This window comes from Lineus longissimus, chromosome 11 (genome assembly GCF_910592395.1).
Source record: "Lineus longissimus chromosome 11, tnLinLong1.2, whole genome shotgun sequence".
NCBI classification, from domain to species: Eukaryota; Metazoa; Nemertea; class Pilidiophora; order Heteronemertea; family Lineidae; genus Lineus; species Lineus longissimus.
Window position 1 is genome coordinate 1,129,457 of NC_088318.1, and position 17,531 is coordinate 1,146,987.

The 17,531-nt window shown below is 42.5% G+C and overlaps 2 protein-coding genes and 2 non-coding genes across 7 annotated transcripts; 3 read left to right on the forward strand and 1 right to left on the reverse strand.

Annotated features, from left to right (window-relative positions):
* The first annotated feature begins 903 nt into the window (after positions 1-903).
* LOC135495480 (deoxynucleoside triphosphate triphosphohydrolase SAMHD1-like) lies at positions 904-10,339 on the forward strand. 3 transcript variants are annotated; one of them, XM_064784167.1, is made up of 15 exons: positions 904-958; positions 1,466-1,647; positions 1,947-2,013; positions 2,471-2,555; positions 2,873-3,033; positions 3,305-3,420; positions 3,732-3,802; positions 3,987-4,133; positions 4,552-4,599; positions 4,939-5,103; positions 5,651-5,742; positions 7,038-7,287; positions 7,669-7,875; positions 8,175-8,306; positions 8,633-10,339. In XM_064784167.1, exons 2-15 carry the CDS (start codon positions 1,470-1,472, stop codon positions 8,744-8,746), a joined length of 1,833 nt encoding a protein of 610 aa, XP_064640237.1. In that variant the 5' UTR covers positions 904-958; positions 1,466-1,469; the 3' UTR covers positions 8,747-10,339. The 3 variants fall into 3 exon arrangements, with proteins under 3 accessions (XP_064640237.1, XP_064640238.1, XP_064640239.1); XM_064784168.1 differs by lacking the exon at positions 5,651-5,742 and adding an exon at positions 6,226-6,317; XM_064784169.1 differs by lacking the exons at positions 904-958; positions 1,947-2,013 and having other exon boundaries at positions 1,576-1,647.
* A 1,637-nt stretch (positions 10,340-11,976) lies between these two features.
* Positions 11,977-16,708, forward strand: LOC135496175 (extracellular globin-E1-like). Of its 2 annotated transcripts, none has more exons than XM_064785332.1 (4): positions 11,977-12,179; positions 15,153-15,300; positions 15,576-15,807; positions 16,086-16,708. In XM_064785332.1, the coding sequence occupies exons 2-4, from the start codon at positions 15,179-15,181 to the stop codon at positions 16,221-16,223; spliced, it is 492 nt and encodes a 163-aa protein (XP_064641402.1). In that variant the 5' UTR covers positions 11,977-12,179; positions 15,153-15,178; the 3' UTR covers positions 16,224-16,708. The 2 variants fall into 2 exon arrangements, with proteins under 2 accessions (XP_064641402.1, XP_064641399.1); XM_064785329.1 differs by lacking the exon at positions 11,977-12,179 and adding an exon at positions 14,822-14,943.
* Trnae-uuc (transfer RNA glutamic acid (anticodon UUC)) lies at positions 12,621-12,692 on the reverse strand. Its single transcript has one exon. It is a non-coding gene; the product is annotated as a tRNA-Glu (tRNA).
* Trnae-uuc (transfer RNA glutamic acid (anticodon UUC)) lies at positions 14,192-14,263 on the forward strand. Its single transcript has one exon. It is a non-coding gene; the product is annotated as a tRNA-Glu (tRNA).
* Positions 16,709-17,531: the final 823 nt, after the last annotated feature.

Here is a 17,531-nt window from a genome sequence, read left to right on the forward strand (position 1 = left end):
CACCGTCAATTCCCTTACCGTCTTCGGATGCGCATCCGATATGCCACGAGATCCTTTACCGTCAATCTCTTTACCGTCATCGGATGCGCATCCGATATGCCACGAGATCCTTCACCGTCAATTCCCTTACCGTCTTCGGAGACGGATCCGATATGCCACGAGATCCTTCACCGTCAATTCCCTTACCGTCATCGGATGCGCATCCGATATGCCACGAGATCCTTCACCGTCAATTCCCTTACCGTCTTCGGATGCGCATCCGATATGCCACGAGATCCTTCACCGTCAATTCCCTTACCGTCTTCGGATGCGCATCCGATATGCCACGAGATCCTTCACCGTCAATTCCTATACCGTCATTGGATGCCACGAGCTTTTTTGTTACCTCACCGTCAATTCCTATACCGTCATGGATGCCACCAGCTTTGTTGTCGTTGTAAAGGTTTCGGGGATACGACCAATGCATGCGAGCACCGTCGGCGGAACCCCAAACCGCCCTCTCGATCTATCCGTAGGGACAAACCACTCTCGTGACCGCCACACTACGGACTCCGGACCTCCAGACTTTAGAGACCGAGCTTTTCTTAAACCTTACAATTACTGTATACTCGGCGCCTCACTTATATGTGTTGTTTTTTTTCACATACATTGTTCTCGTGGTTTACGGAAAAGTAGGACTAAAATGTTAAAGTGTCTAAAAACAATATTCAGTTAATGGAATTACACTTTTTTCCATTACTGCTTGCTTGATATTGCCCTAACAACTTTTTCATGAATCAATTTTGAGCATTATGTTTACAACGTAGTTATTATAGCACGAAATATGAGTCTAAAATGCCAAATACTTGCAACTATTATGTTAATCACTGAAATCTTAGTGTACGAATTGCTCGCTAGGTTATTGCGCCCCTAAACCAACGTACTGACACCGCTACCTCCTCGGAACTCAAACTTTTACGTGAGTTAATTGTAATCTTACTCTCTATATACCAAAGTGATTTACCTAGGAATACAGTTGCACTTCACTGAAAACTAATGATGTGTTGATGAGTTCAATGAGTCCTTCAATTCCTTCCTTTGGTTTACTTGGCGAACTGACGACGTCCGACAATGACCCGTTGACGTACACCTGCAATACAGCAATGCATTGCCATTTTTGCCCCCATTTTGTGTAAAAAGATCTATTTTCGGACGAAACTCAGTCCCTCACAAACTTTGGTCGATTTCGCCAGTGATGACACTGCTTCTAGACTGTACCACAGCATTTTAACTTAGATGTAGCAGCGCCAAGCAAGAGTCAAGATAAATGTCCGGTGCCAGCCGCTGCTGGATCAACCCCCCAAAAAATTAAGAAGATTTAAATAACGGTCCTGAAAAGCTACCCCCAAAAATCGTCTGTCGAATTTTGCTGGTTTGTGATATCGAATTTTATTTTTTGTGTTATTTATTCCATTTTATTCTCCAGGAAAATGCAGGAAAATGCCAAAAAGAGGTTGAGGTTTGACGATAACTGCAAAAGCAGTGATAAAAATGATGGTCAAAGTGTGCCATATATAGCCGACAATTACATAGAATGGGGCGTTGAAGAGGTGTCTTGTTTTTTGAGGTCGAGAAATATCGAGGAAGATCACATCAAACTTTTCTGTGGTATGTGTCTGTAGGCCTACATGATTTTTATGGTGTTACTGTTAACTACAAGGCTTGGGGTTCCTGCAGCCAGCCCTGGTTTAAATTCAAGGTTAAAATTCACAATATCACACGATCGGAAATGACGTAGTTTGATGGCATTCAACTATAAACCCATTGAACAGTGCCGTCGTGGCAGTGGCGCTTCGTTAGTCAACCGATGGCAATGACCTTTTTCGAGCCGTGACCGGGGATTTTAAACTCGCCCAGCTGTCTCATCTTGTTACCTGATGTAAAGCGTAGCGTATTTTTGACTTCAGATGAGAAGATCACAGGAAGAACACTACCAGACATAAATGAAGGTCACTTGGAAAAAATAGGAGTGAAGTTAGTAGCACTGGTTGTAATACGTATTACCTTGATTATTTTGTGTACATGTATGTGTGTCATACTATCATAACGCAACCAGTGACAAAATTCTCTTTCACCATAATGTAATGTAATGAAAGCAGTAAGCAATCCATGTGCACCTTCCCACAGCCATGAGTCGGATGACAGCTGCTAGCTTTTTGTAATTGTTTGTGATTAACCATGATGGTGGATGACAAATTGTTTTACCAAACATAGTATTTGGGCTTTGCCTGATGATCCCCCTCTAACCATTGTGTTTAACAACACGTACAATAATTAGGTGTTATGGTGAGCAAAGAGGTTGGATTTAAGATGCCCCACAGGTTCATGAGTTGTCATAGATTAAGTGGTAACTTTTCTAAACGAGGCCTACATATGGAATGGAGATGTTTCATGAAAAATGTTTGTTTATTTCAAAATGGATCTTTTCCAGGTGTCTAGGAGAACGGTTACAGATCCTACAAGTTGTAAAGGCATTAGTCCAGACAACTGTCTATGGAGTGACAAAACGCACAAGGGTAGGATTCTATTTCTTGTTATGTGGTGTGGTGTTTCACCCATTGAATTTAAGTAGTCATCAATACTTGATTGAAAGTATAGATTATCAAAAATTATCATCAAAGGTATGTAAGGCAAGCTTATTCATTTTGTTCACTTGGAGGTGTTATTCCTCCTCGAAGATGGGACTGTTGGTGCCATTAACAGTTGTTGATCAGGTCTATTGGCCTAGTGACTCCTTCTTCAGTGAATAGATTATTCATTCTAGATCAAGTGTCATTGAAATACCTCCCAAATGCTTATGTTTAAAGTTGCTTTATTTGAAATTTGATTGCAGGTTTTGAACGACCCGATCCATGGCCACATCGAGATGCATCCCCTCCTCATCAAGGTCATGGATAACCCACAGTTCCAAAGATTACGCTTTCTCAAGCAGTTAGGCGGGTGTTACTTTGTCTATCCTGGTGCTTCTAATAACAGATTTGAGCACAGTTTAGGGTGAGTAGAATTAGGGCATATTTTGTACCAACCCAGGTGGTTGTGGTTGCCTCACCAACGAACCCTGGTAGTACCCTGGTCAGGGTCTCGAGGGCTATTAAATAAACTCTCTCTGCTCCAAATAGTTTAGCCCTGGAAACTGTGCAGTTTGGAACGTTGTATCTCTTTAATAACCTAAGTTTTCGGTCAGTTACTCTGTTGCTCTACGGCCCTTGAAGTGCATAGAAAAGACCTAGTATTTGAATCATCAGAAACTGAGCTTTCATTTCAGTGTGAGCCATTTAGCCGGAGAACTTGTCAGATTATTGCAGAAGAAGCAACCTGAGTTGAACATCACCGATAAAGATGTACTGTGTGTCCAGATGGCAGGTCTCTGCCATGATATAGGTAAGTTTAAAGGTCTATGCCATTCCATATCAATTGGTTGGATCGCAATCACTTATCATGTTGTCATGATTCTGTCGCTGCGTCTGAACACGTTGTCTGCATGGCAACTGATGTAAAAGTGGACTTGGAGTGACAAAGAATTGGGAGGAAATTTGAAAAGATATTATTGATTTATCACTAGGCTTTTATATGCTGGCCCAAGAAGAAGGAAAAAGAGGAAACAGGACATTCCTTGTTTTACTGATAATATATCTTATAATGACTTAGCTACTGTTGATCAGATCCTACTGTTGTTCCCTTCGTTATTATAGGTCACGGACCATTCTCTCATCTGTATGACAACAAGTTCTTGGAAGTAGCCAGACCTGGCTGGAAGTGGAAGGTATGTGTCAGTTGAAGAGGATGTAACCTAAACTTGGAATGTATGTACTTGTAATTCGAAAGGGTCTTATAAGCATCATCCTCATTATCATCAGTTTGGGAAGAAAGTCGTTATGTTGATAAAGATGGCAACATCTAGGCCTCTCATATTGGTTCACTTCCTAATTTGGTGCATCTCTTTGTAGCATGAGGATGGATCTTCAGCTATGTTCGAACATCTGATAGAAGTCAACAACCTGAAACCAGAATTTGCCCGATATGGCCTCGCAGATCAGGATATAACGTTTGTGAAAGAGATGATAGCTGGATCAAAGAAACTCAACAGGCACCGGGTATGTTTATTGAATTGAAATAAGTTAGCGATGCCGCCTTTCTGTGTACCATTGACGGTACCGGTATGTAAGATGTCTTTTGGTCTGTCAGAAAACCAGATTATATTTGATTTTTTGGCGGCTTTGTGGTCGTGTGACTCAAAACCCTGGCCACATCGACAGAAGGTTTTATTCTCTTGTCATTTTTGGTAAATCTCTTTCCCCAGTTGCCTAGCCTTGCATGCATGGCACATAAAATCGTTATTTTTTGTCCGTCTTATTAATCCCAGTTTACCAAAGTGTTCTCCACTGTGACCTTGCCAGGTCATATTTGATAGCCCAGGGTACTACTGGGATTATTTTACCCAATTGTCAATACTCAAATGTTGAAGAACACAAGATGTTTCTTTGATGAAACAGTTGCATTTCGTATTTTCAGGACTGGCCATATCTTGGCCGAGACAAATCGAAAGCATTTCTTTATGAGGTGAGTTATTTAACCTCGGAGTTATCTGTTGAAATATTTTTTATGCCACAATCATTCTTTAACATATCACTGGGTAATTTTCATATGATATATGGTGGAAACATCATACAGATATCATGATGTATTCTTATAAGTATTTTGGCGAATTCACTCAGCCAGCTGCATGACTGATCATAGTCAATACAGACTGTGTTTTCAATATGGAGACAACGAATGGCATTCCAGGGACTACATCCCCAAATCTCATTCCCAAGCAGACCTTCTAATGTTACACTGTGTGTTGTTTGAATCTTTTAGCGTGGACGTTCAGATTCATTGTGGACCTTTCTCATCCTCTAGGTGGTGGCCAACAAAAGAAATGGCATCGATGTCGATAAGTGGGACTACTTTGCTCGAGACTGCCATCACCTCGGCATCCAGAACAGCTTTGATCATGTACGCTACATGAAGTTCATGCGGGTGTTGAAGGTGGACCAGGACTATCAGATATGCGCCAGAGACAAGGTGGGTTAAACAAACATTACCTTATCCTGACATGACTTGAGAAAAACCCTAAAATCTTGAAGTTATCAAGAATAAAGTCACTAGCAGTACCAATAGAATCTGTCCATTGACAGCTTTTTAATAATGCTTTAATTGTTTTTTACTTTTCGATTATTTTTCTGTCCTCCATGTTAACCGTAGCAGTTGCATGTAGTCGTAAGTAGACTACCGGTAAATCTTGTTGTCCCAGGTCGATGTTTTACTTTGAAAGTATCTTATCAATTTCACACCTAAACTATAACTGCCTCACTGTGAGTACATTATTCACAAAGCTAGTGGGTGCCCCTCTTTATTAACAAGTACATGTAGTTAATTTGATTGGCTTTTGCTGCTATCTTTCTAGTCGTAGGTACAGCGACACATGACACATAGACTAGCATGAATTGTGCTCTGACTCTCATACATTCAGTTCTGCCTCTCTTGGAACTATCACCATGCCTGCCATCCCCTGACACACCTCTCCTCCTGCTTCCCAGGCAATAGGCATTTTGTTTTCTCCATTCAACAGGAGGTTGGGAATTTGTATGAGATGTTCCACACAAGAAACATCCTACATCAGCGTGCTTATCAGCATAAGGGTAAAATGGTTATAGAGGTGATGTAAGTACATGGTGGGGTACTGACTACCTTGGTTCTTCTTGAACTCCCCAAACTCTCTTAGTGCTTACTCCTGAAAAGTGGATATTTCTAAACAATACTGCTGTGTTTGGTAAAATTCACAATAGCACACCCAATGTTAGGTTCATGAACTTGTAATCTGCTCTTCTTCTAGCTGCCCAATCATGGCATCAAAAACAGTATGGTATTGAAATTGTAAAGATATGCATACTTTAGAAGTGTGAACTAAGAAAGTTTGGAGTTGACCTTTGTTGAAAGGGTCAATGTGATGTAGGCCACTGACCTGGGGACAAAGTTTCATTTTCTTCGCTCACCAAATTGAAAAGTTACCTTAGTCATTCAATGCATCACATTGGCCCTCCCCCTTCTGGTGAGAGTCTTGAGTGTAGTCAGACCAGTTCTGCCTTGTGCTCAACATATCTCGCTGACTCATTCTGACAGATTGCTATATTGTTCTCTCGGTAGGAGGTTGGCACTCTGTACGACATGTTCCACACACGACATGTGCTATTTCGTAGAGCATACAAACACAAAACCGTCGAGGTTGTTGAGATTATGTGAGTACTGATTTGTACTCTTTTTGCAATGTACAAGTTTGGTAATGTGGTATAGTTGGGGCCTCAGCTCAATAGCTTTACAGTGTTGAAAACAGATGGCAGTACACATAAAATACACACTGAGGCTTTAATTGAACCATCTTACTTTATCTTGTTTTCTTTGAACAAAGGAAGAGAGACCAAAATAGGCTGCAAGTGACTTCAAGAAACTTTAAGAGTAAAGAATGTATATTGGCTCGTAAATGATCATGCATTCTCTTGCAAAGTGGGTTTTGTCTTTTCAGTGGACGGAAACATTAAAATTAGTTAGGAACATTACAGGCACTAACTGGTCTGACCTCATCAGTGAGATGGTGTTGCCCCCTCAGAAATTACGATAGATTCTCTCATTGATTTTCCAGTAAGATGGTTGCGCATGTGTTTGAAGATATTCTCGTCGCTGTTTTCACGAAGTGACCAATCAACAAATTTTCAATTTTGAGGTTTTGCAACCAAACCTCATCATAAAGAAGAATGGTTCTTCACTCAAATTTGTAGACCTGTACATGAAGTCGTTTTGAACATACAACCAATTAAGTTTGGCGAATCAACAAACATGTGATAACTTAAACATCCTGATGACTCAAAATCAAAAAATGTTGATTGGACGGTTCGTGAAAACCGCAACGTTGTTTGTAACTCTCGATGAAGGTGACTTAAATTTGCTGTATTCCTTTCCAGGATCACAGAAGCCATGTTAAAGGCAAATGACTATTTACTCATCCCAGGAAAGGACAATAAACTGTTGCGGATGTCTGAAGCGATGGACGACATGGTGGCGTTCACTCAGCTGACTGATCATATCTTCGAAGCCATCCTCTACTCCACTGATCCAAACCTCGCTGAATCAAAGCGGATTTTGACCGATATTCAATGTAGACGATTATATAAATGTATAGGTCAGTTATCGCCTGGAGAAAGGATTAATATTGTGAGTGTACTGTCTGTTTGCTTCTTGTATGAAATCCTAAGGAGGTGCCGAGTGGTGTTCTTGTGTCACATGCAGAGTATGTTTCTGACACTGGGCGCATGTGTTTTTCTTCATCTTGGGATTGGCCTAATATATAAATTTGTGGATCAGGAAGATAACTGCTGTGTGGCTTATTGAATAATCGTAGCATTCTCACATCTTGTTGACCTGCTGGTATTCTTATTGCTAATGATAAATTTACATGGAGACTTGGCTAAAACTGTGCAACCGCTAATATTTGACAGTTGTCAGATATGGCATAATCGCTGAATAATCCAGTTTTGCAGAACTGACACGAACTTTTTAGATGTATCTATCATGCTGACCGTTTCTCTATCATAGGATGAAGAAATAAGTAACAGATACCGTAAAGAAATCATAGCTGCTGTGCCTGAGGAAAAGTTGGGAGGAAAACCACTCAAACCAGAGAATCTAATCGTCCAGGTGGCGCGTTTTGATTACGGCATGAAGGAGAAGAATCCAGTTGATAACGTCCGATTCTACCGAAAGGGTGACCCAAATACAGCATTCCAGCTCAGAAAGGACGAGGTTAGACAATTTTCATTTGGCACATTCCCAAGTGAATGTATGCATTTCTTTTGAGATGAAAGTGTAGATTTAGTAAATTCGTACATGGTTTTGGCTGTGGTGAGTGATAGGGTGTCTGCCCCGCAGGCAAAAGGTCATCAAATACTTTCTAGTCTCTGACTGTGTGGTCCTTTGCAGGTCGAGCAAGTGAGTGATGTATCGCTGTAGACAATTGTACACTTGTTTATTCTTCGTGCCTCTGTGTAACTTAGTTCTGACAGGCTGTGCTCCAACCATACCTCTGACACTTCTTCCTGCAGGTCTCCAAGATGTTACCAGACACATTTGCTGAGCAGTCAATCCGTGTCTACTGCAAACTACTTGACGAGGAGAGCATAGCAAAAGCAAAACAGTGTTTCAATTCCTGGCGTGAACAGAACAAAATGGCAACAGTAAGAAAGTCAATAGAGTTAGCTACTGAGGTGGTTTAATGAGTCAAGTCATTGAGTCAAAGAAGAAACCTCAGGAATATTCCCTTATCCACCGATCAAGCTACTGGTTGAGCAAACCTACACTGCCCACCTGAGGGAACTTTCCAGGCTGGTGACTAAACAAAAGGTTGTGGCGAGTTTGCTTGCTCCCTGAAGCATGCAACCAGATTGTTTGCACCACATGAGATTTTTGCTAAGGGAAAGCATCCCGCTGTCTTTAAAAAGAACATTGTCACATTTTTTGAGGTGACTTTAATGAACTGAGTATGTATTTCTTTGTTTTCCAGTCGGAGACAGGTGCCAATGAGTTCACTCCAATCAAGAGTCGGCCAACCCCTGAGAATCCACCTCCAACACCGAAGACACCAGAGAACACAAACCTAAGTCTTGCCATGGATTAGGTTACAGCATCAATCCTCTGGCAATGAGCAAGTTATTATTTAACTCGGCATTCATGTCTTAGTGCAATGTTTCGAGAAATGCATTGAACATAGGACTGCCAATGATAGTGTTAGAAGCTGCAAAACCACAAAGAGTTATTGATGTTGGATGAATGTTTTTATTGACTGCCGATTTCTGATTGTGTTTGAACACAATGGTGTTAGTTAACAGAGGTAATTGACCCAAACTGACTGAGGGTGGGGGTGTCTAAAGCGGTGCACAGGTCTGGAAGGTTCTTGCTTATGTGATCTGAAATTAACTGTAAACACAGTTGAGTGTGTGCAGCGCATGGTGGGTTTATTTCATGTCTGTGTTCATTGTAACCAATGCAATAGTTGAAAACTTATCGTAGGACAGCGAAGCTTTAAGCTATAAAATGGGACATCGTTCCCGATCAGACCTTAATATGGTCTGATCGGGAATGATCTTCCAATTTATAGAATGTTGGGTGCTGTTGTTGTATCGAGTAGTACAAAATGGTCGGACTGGTGGATTTAGAGCGGAAGTTGGAACGCATTTATCACCCATGGTATGGTCACCTATAGGTCCATACAGTGGATGGCCAGTATACAGTAGCTCTGTTCAGAATGTTCTCTATGCCACGATCATCTAGCCATACGCCACCTCATTGTGTCGCATAATAATTCTGATCCGGGTTTCGTTTTAACTTCTTATAATTGCAAGATATGCCGTATAGATGTCATTTCAAGGCTTTTATTCTGCTGCACACCATGATAGCTCCTTAAATAAGGGACCAACTTATAGAAATAGATGTGGTATTTTATTGGTAAATCATCAGAACGGCTCCTTTTATTTTGAAAATGTTGTCTAAAAACAAACAGGACAAGACTGATTTTATGAGCTTTTGTATGATAATTGTTTTAATGAATGTATGATTACAGGTGATAACCTATCGTAGTCTAGGTGATCAGTTATGCATGAGGCAGTTTTAATAGGAACCATGATTATGTTCACAAATGGTCTCCGGGGTGTTTCGACTGGCATTTTAATATTGTATCGCTAGGTGATGGTTGTGTTATTGAAGGTAATCAGAGCATAATCAATGAATGTAAGTCCTTTGCCCAAGGACGTCCACAAGTATCAATGGTTGGGTGTAACCATAATGCAATCATAATCTCAGACAGCATGAGAAAAGCCTCAGTTTTATATTTGTATTACATGTTGTCCAAAAAAGATGCCATCTCATTCTATGCAAGACTATGTTTACCTTGTGAATTTTATTTTTGTTACATCCTGTAGCTGTACTTGCAATATCTACGACAAGGTCAAAAGTATATTATAGGCAGCATTCATCTGCCTATACCTGCTGCCGTAGTCTCGTGTACCCATACAGAGCACAGAGCTTAGCACCAGATATTACATAAATCTACCCGAGTATGGCCAGCTGGAAATTAGAATAGATGCTACTTGCGGTTAGCTGTGAGTTGAGTAGACAGTGCTCATCAAGGCAAAGCTGCAGGTATAGGCAGGTGGATGCTCCCTCTAATATACTGCTAAAGAATGCGTGTACAATGATGCATGAAATAAAACTCGCGTTGTAGTCATCATTGTGTTGTGTCATGATCATGACTGACAGTGCTGCTTCACATGGCAATGGTACATCTGCCGTTTCTCAACCAGATGTTGCCGTAGCAGGCTTGCAGCAGGAACTGGTAAAATAGGCTACCTCAGGTTGTGACATTGTCAATAGGACTGGTTGTGACTTTGTCTTCAAGACTTGGTTGAGTTAAAGCCAGGCAGATCGAGGATGAAAATAGGGAATTTGTACCATGGTTGTGACTTCGTCTTTGGACTGGGTGAACAGTAAATCCTGGGCTGCCGGAGGACAGACAAAAGGTATAGTCCCCATTCGTGAAAGACCAGGGACTACACCAGTTTTAGCTTGTGTGAAAGACTGGGGACTATTTCCTCCTGCTACACAAGCCATACGTTGCATTGTGAAAGACACGGGACTGTTCCCCTTGCTACACCAACAGCAGGTCGTGAAAGACACGGGACTGTTCCCCTTGCTACACCAACAGCAGGTCGTGAAAGAGAGGGACTGTTCCCCTTGCTACACCAACAGCAGGTCGTGAAAGAGAGGGACTGTTCCCCTTGCTACACCAACAGCAGGTCGTGAAAGAGAGGGACTGTTCCCCTTGCTACACCAACAGCAAGTTGTGAAAGACACGGGACTGTTCTCCTTGCTACACCAACAGCAGGTTGTGAAAGACACGGGACTGTTCCCCTTGCTACACCAACAGCAGGTTGTGAAAGACACGGGACTGTTCCCCTTGCTACACCAACAGCAGGTTGTGAAAGACACGGGACTGTTCCCCTTGCTACACCAACAGCAGGTCGTGAAAGACAGGGAACTATTCCTACTTACAAAAGTCACAAACTGTGTTACAGGGGATTATTCTTCCAGCAACACCAGTCGTAAGTCGTGAAAGACAAGGGACTAGTCCTCCAGCTACACAAGCCAAAAGTTGTGAAAGACAGAGGACTATAATACCTCCTGCTACGTATACACGAGCCACAAGTTAAGAAAGACACGGGATTATTCCTCCTGCAAAACCAACAGCAGGTTGTGAAAGACAGGCGACCGTTCCTCTTCATACACGGACCACAAGTTGTGAAAGACAAAGTTGTGTAAATCCCGGAGGTACACCAGTCGCAGGTTGTGAAAGGCAGGGGACTATTCGTTCTGCTGCACATGTCACAAGTTGTGATCGACTGGGCACTGGTCTTTTTCCTGCTTCACACAGCCGCAGCTGTGAGGTAAACAGCCGCAAGTAGTGAAAGACAGGGTACTATTCCTCAAGCTGTGCCAGCAAAGGTTTGTGAGACCGGTCGCGCAGTTGAGAGGTGGGGGACCAAAGATATGGGAAATATCCTTCAGCCGTCATCAGTCCCAGTTGGTCAAGTTGCCCGGCCTCGCTCCACTTATTTGACACCAGGCATGCAGATTGATTGATGCTTGCTGTCCGAGACCGTTCATGTATCTTGCTAGCTTCAGCATCTACCCCGCTATAGGAGGCTCGGAGGACCAGAGACGGGGGATGATGTGAAGAACGCTGCTCTGCCACATGATATCGCAGTTTCCATCTTTACTCGGGATATCACACGTCGTCTGGAGGTGGCGATACCAGGCGAATCATGAATAAATGTTGTTGAATTGCCGCCATAGCAACGGCATGATCAACGGGCAGGACAGCAGGGGGAGATTGAGAGTGACATCGCCTACATCGTGTTGAACTTTGCGATTTACGTTGAGAAATGATCTATGACCCCACGGAGAAGGACAACTGAAAGCAGCTTGAGCAGGCAGAGGCAGATGCGTTGGGGAGACTTTTCTCTTAAGGACATCACGGACAAGTCAAGACAAATAGAGTAAGTAACAACTTAGCAGTCTTTTACTCTGACTTTTGTTTGATCTCAGTGAAAGGGGGCCCATGCATTGCATGCGCTGGTGTTGTCCCCAGTGCATGTGAGGTTGTCTCTATTGCAAGGTGGATGACAGCATGGACAGCATCGGCATCACCGGCATCGAAATGATTTCATTCGGCATTTTACGGAAACGTTCGGGAAATCTGTGATTCCCTTTGGGGATGACGGCATGAAACAGCGTCCGCATCACCGGCACAACTACATATCGCATCCTTGGGCATGGCATTTAACCCTACTTGCTTCTCTCAACCCAGGCTTGCCTGTGAAGTAAACATGTGATAGAACTAATAAATACCTCAGAGAGTAAAAACAATGTGATTGCATCCTTTCTTCCAGGACCATCCTGAAAAGTGTTACACCGCCACCAAAAACAAGAAAAAGGTGTTCCCACACCGGGAATTGAACCCGGGCCTTCTGGGTGAAAGCCAGAAATCCTAACCACTAGACCATATGGGATCACATGTTAAGCTGAGATGTTGACGCTGTTGTCTATTTAGATCAGTGACGGAGATTTATATTGTCCATGATCATTATCAAGTAATCGCAATCACATTAGATAGTTAACTGTTCAAAACCATGAGGGCAGAAACGAATGCTGGCCTATACCATCTTGACAACCAAGTTTTTCATTTCATCAAGATATACCCCTGTTTCATTTAGAGGGGTCAGACCATAAGTTTACCTTTTGCAGTCATGGTGACAGTCTACCATTTCTGTATGCAGGTCGAGGTAAGGCTCTTTTTTGAAGAGCCGTGGTCTTCGAAGTTATAAGTCGTCTTTGCCAAGGTTCAATCCCGACTTTTATGACAACACGGACCTATAGAACTTTGATAGAAGCCCGTGATCAGGCAGTTTGAGACTTTGAGATCTCGCATAGCTTTTGTGGTGTAAACCTTAGGGTCACTTCCCCCTTTTCTGTCGTGACATATACATATGCGTGTGCATACTTTGTCTAGATACATGTACCACCAGGATAATCAATGAACGCGTGAACTTGAATTATTGAGGTAACTAGCAAAACGACAGATGGACCATCTTCACGGCAACTGCTGCTTTCCTCGCAATGTGCCTTTGTCCTTTCTGTGAGTGTGTCCGATAATGACTGACCAATTAATTTGAATCTAACCATCTATTATAAGTCACGTCCACATTCCGTTCACGTTGGCCTGCAGAAGCTGGGCGTGACTGGCCTAAAGCTATAGAAGAGGTGGAATTATTTCATGCAAAGGTCTCTGGCGCAAAAATGTTTCTCAAACGATATAATCCAAAGGGAGCCTGAATAGTCACTTATCATCAGCCCTGTGGTGTATGATGGCTGCATATTTCTAAATATTTTCCACATTCTATGTGTCAACACATAAACATATGAGAATGTGCATACTGCGACAGTTCTCACACTCGTATCATGCAAGTGGAAACCCCGAGAGAATTCACTGGCAAATTTATCGGTGCCTGGCGAGTTTTTTTCCATGCAGTATTAAATATGTCTTCTTTTATAATGTACCACCACAATATCCTTGGAGAGAGAGATTGATGAGGTAAATCAATACTGGTTGGCCAACACAATTTGTCAGACCGGATCATTACTTGTCAAAACGCTGTGAGAATAACATAAATGGTAATTAATGCTTCTTCATGGATTGGTACAGCTGGATCCAGTTTGTTTGTCGCTGTGGTCGGATTATGTTTTAACACAAAGATTCATGTATCTTTGCCCGGTATCTTTGTAACTGATTGCCGATTCGCCAATTCGATAAATAAAACGTGTAATCTTGTCTTGTGGAAGAGATCCACTCTACTTTCGGAAGCATTGATCTATTTTAGTATGAAACCGCGTCCTTAGAGTGTCGCGCAGGCCGGATTTGTCTGTGTCTGCCTCACTCCCTTGTTGAGTCTGTGGTGTTCCCTCATGATCACGATAGCAAATCTCCGTAACGGCATAACCTCGTCAGATTTCCCATATGGTCTAGTGGTTAGGATTTCTGGCTTTCACCCAGAAGGCCCGGGTTCGATTCCCGGTGTGGGAAGTAGTACTAGTTTTAACTTTTTACACTTTGCGTCTGAACGCGGTATACGGTAATGAGAAAGCGCGTATACTTTGGAGATTGGCATTCGCAGCGGAAGTTGCGTTAGGTGATTTGTTTTTGTTGGATATTCCGCATGTACAGAAAACCTTGCTGAGAGCAACGGTTTCAAAGTATTCCCAAGATCATACCGATCAGTTGACTCGATTCTCGGCCAACCAAACGCGTGTTACCAGCGTTTCGTCTTTCGTAAACAGTCCGCAACTCACTCTTTGAATGGATATAAAAGCTTTGTTACCATAGTGATGAGGTAATTTACTGTTAGCTTTAAATCTTTTCATGCGGCGCTGCGCTTTACGACTTCTGTCAGTTTTGCTTTGATTGACTGATACCAATATCGACACGAGTCTTGTATAAGAAAACCAGAGTGGTGATTCTCGTCACAGACTACGTCTTGTAAGTTTTCCGTGATTCCGCTTCATCCGAACAAACATATGATTGGGTCGTGCTTATTATACCTCGGTAGGGGTGAAGTCACGGGGTGCACCCCTACTACCAAAAGTAATCGTTGACGGATTCCATTGTGTACCAGCGGGACAGCTTACAATGCGCAGTCGTCACGTGAATCATGACCCTGGTGCGCCAGCTGATTACCAAGCCTGTACCCTCCAGTAAACCGCAAGGTAAAGGTGTCACACTCAAGTGTAATTATTGGATAGTCTGCTTCTGTGATCGAACGACTCAATCAATCACTTCGGTACATTGGATACATCTGGGAACGGCCGCACTGAAATGAACCGTAAATGGTAGCGCCTCTGGGGACAGTCGCTGAGATTGGTTGACTTATCAGTACTCAAAGGGTGGCTAATGGTGTTTACCCTTTATATTTTAGGTACATTTGGTAATACCCCTTTGAAGATGGCAGCCACGGTGAACGAGGACACCGGTCTGAACCAGCGGCAGGCACAGGTCATCAAAGACTCATGGCAAAACCATATCAAACACGACCTCAAGAAATACGGTATCATCTTCTATCAAAGGTAGGCCTAAGCCAGGAAGGCTCTGGAGCTTCGACCTTTCCAGTGCTATCTTTAAACGCCCACCTGTTTATTCCGGTGTAGCGTATGATAGGCTGAAGGGCCTCTGCAGGGTTCTTTAAACTCCCTCAAACGCCCGCAAACGGTCTGTTGATACAGAGGCGCTGCTGGCCGAGCGCAGCTCTGACCTTAGGCTCTAGCGGCCTTGTCCTCGTTAGCATGTTGGGGGCTCCAAAATATACCATAGCAACTTTAGTTGTATAGTTTTCTAATTCCAGATTTTTCATGACCTATCCGGATTACCAGCAGCTTTTCCAGTTCATGCGAGAGCGCCCCCTGGATCAACTTATTAGGAACAAGGACCGGGTCCTAGTCACGCAGTCGCTGAAAACAATGAATGCTATTGGTCAGTTGGTGGCGGCACTTGATGCGCCGGACAAAATGAAGGATTTGGCATTTGATATTGGAAAGGCCCATTACAAGTATGGATGTCGGAAAGAACATTTCGATGTAAGTACATTGTGTATTCATTTATGGTTGTGGACAAAAAGAATGAGAAGAACGCGGACGCCCATACACAGAAAATGTAGAATTTGTTAGTTCAAGACAAAAGTTGCTTTGCGGCGGCTGGCCCCCGATATTGGCGTGTCATCAACCGCCATTATTCTGTGTAAGATCCCAACAAGATCTCGTCCGGAACAGGACGAGAGTGCCTCCCGACCAAAGGAGGCCATACACTATCTTGCGTGATATAAACCTTCAGGGAATGCCGCCTCCGTATCTTTCAGAGGGTAGGTCCGATCCTCCTGGACACCATGTCCGTGGGCCTTGGCCGAGATATGGATGAGTATTGCCACCAAGCCTGGAAAGCATGGATCGAAGCGCTCATCCCCATCATGAACAAAGGGAACGGAAGCGCCGTGTGACTTGCGAGGAATCAACTTTTTGCAGCATGGTCGAGAAAGATAGCAGATTGTTAAAAACAGCACAGTGTTGTGAATGGCTTTAAAATGGCCACCATTTTCCCCGTCGCTAATTTTTTTATTTGTTTTATCATACGGACCTAGATTAAGCCATTTCACTCATCCGCAGTGTAAGTCCCGCCGTGCTCAAACATGGATGACACTAGACTTTATAATCGTAAGTGAAGTCATCAATTCAACGAATGCATGCATTCGATTTTAGTTATTCATTTTTAAATTGTTTTATAGCTGTTTCTGTTTTTTATGGGCTTCTGCGTCATAAGCGTGACTGGGAGATGTAAATCCGATGGTAAGCCAGAATGATGATGTGAAATCATGAAATGAGTAATGATATCATTATGATGCAAATAAAATTCTGTAGAGAGTAAAGTTGCTGCCGTACATGTATGTATCTCAGTCGATTGATATTTGAGGTATTTTAGCAGATAGGGCTGCCAATAAAGGTTCTTGCGAAAAGCAATACTCATTTTCTTCCCCATTTTCTTGCCCATTCAGAAAGCGAGCAATGTACATTTTCAATGCAAACCCAAGCATCTTAAGAGACTAGATTCGTTCGTTGAATGTGAGATTTTCTGACAAACAATTCTCACTGGATATCTCAACATTAAATTTCAACATAACTCTTTTCATTTACACCGATATTAACAACAGGCCCAGTCCCATGGGTGTCCGCAATAGAGAGCTTGTACTGTATTTGTGCTCCAGAGGTAAAGTTTCATATTGATGTATAACGGCCATGTTTTTCTGCATGAACTTCGGGACAGCGAAACACATTGCACACGAAGGTTATATTATGGTGCTGCATGAAGTACACTCACATCATGGATATCAAGGGGTTTGCGTCTTCAAGTGTTTTTGGCCACAACACCTGTGCAGCCGCTTGGGGGCTTTTCGGCGAAATGATAAGTGATGAAGTATTAACAGAAGATAACTTGTGCATCTGGCGATGGGCTTCAACATACTTGTTTGTAGGCGTTAAGAGTCAATGAAAACAGACTATTATAGGCCATTCGTAAATGTTATATCCGCATCGCTTGGGGCTCTGGAGGACGAACTACTGGTTTGATTTATTAGAACATTTTTTTTTTATTGATCCTTGCCTTAAAAACAAGATTTTAGGGTTATGCACTAGTTTATTGTATTTTCAACCGATATAAATGTATTTTTATAAGGTACAATAAACTAAATTTGAATTTGAATTTGAATTTGGTTCAGCATTCCCAGTGCAGAAATTCAAAAAAAATCTTCAGT

Excerpts from the sequence above, each read along its gene's own strand:
- LOC135495480 (XM_064784167.1), top strand. The coding sequence starts at position 1,470 with ATGCAGGAAAATGCCAAAAAGAGGTTGAGGTTTGACGATAACTGCAAA. Across the intron at positions 3,421-3,731 it reads AGGTCTCTGCCATGATATAG|GTCACGGACCATTCTCTCAT; the intron begins GTAAGTTTAAAG and ends TCGTTATTATAG. Across the intron at positions 7,288-7,668 it reads CTGGAGAAAGGATTAATATT|GATGAAGAAATAAGTAACAG; the intron begins GTGAGTGTACTG and ends TCTCTATCATAG.
- LOC135496175 (XM_064785329.1), top strand. The coding sequence starts at position 14,889 with ATGACCCTGGTGCGCCAGCTGATTACCAAGCCTGTACCCTCCAGTAAA. Across the intron at positions 15,301-15,575 it reads GGTATCATCTTCTATCAAAG|ATTTTTCATGACCTATCCGG; the intron begins GTAGGCCTAAGC and ends TTCTAATTCCAG. Across the intron at positions 15,808-16,085 it reads GTCGGAAAGAACATTTCGAT|AGGGTAGGTCCGATCCTCCT; the intron begins GTAAGTACATTG and ends CGTATCTTTCAG.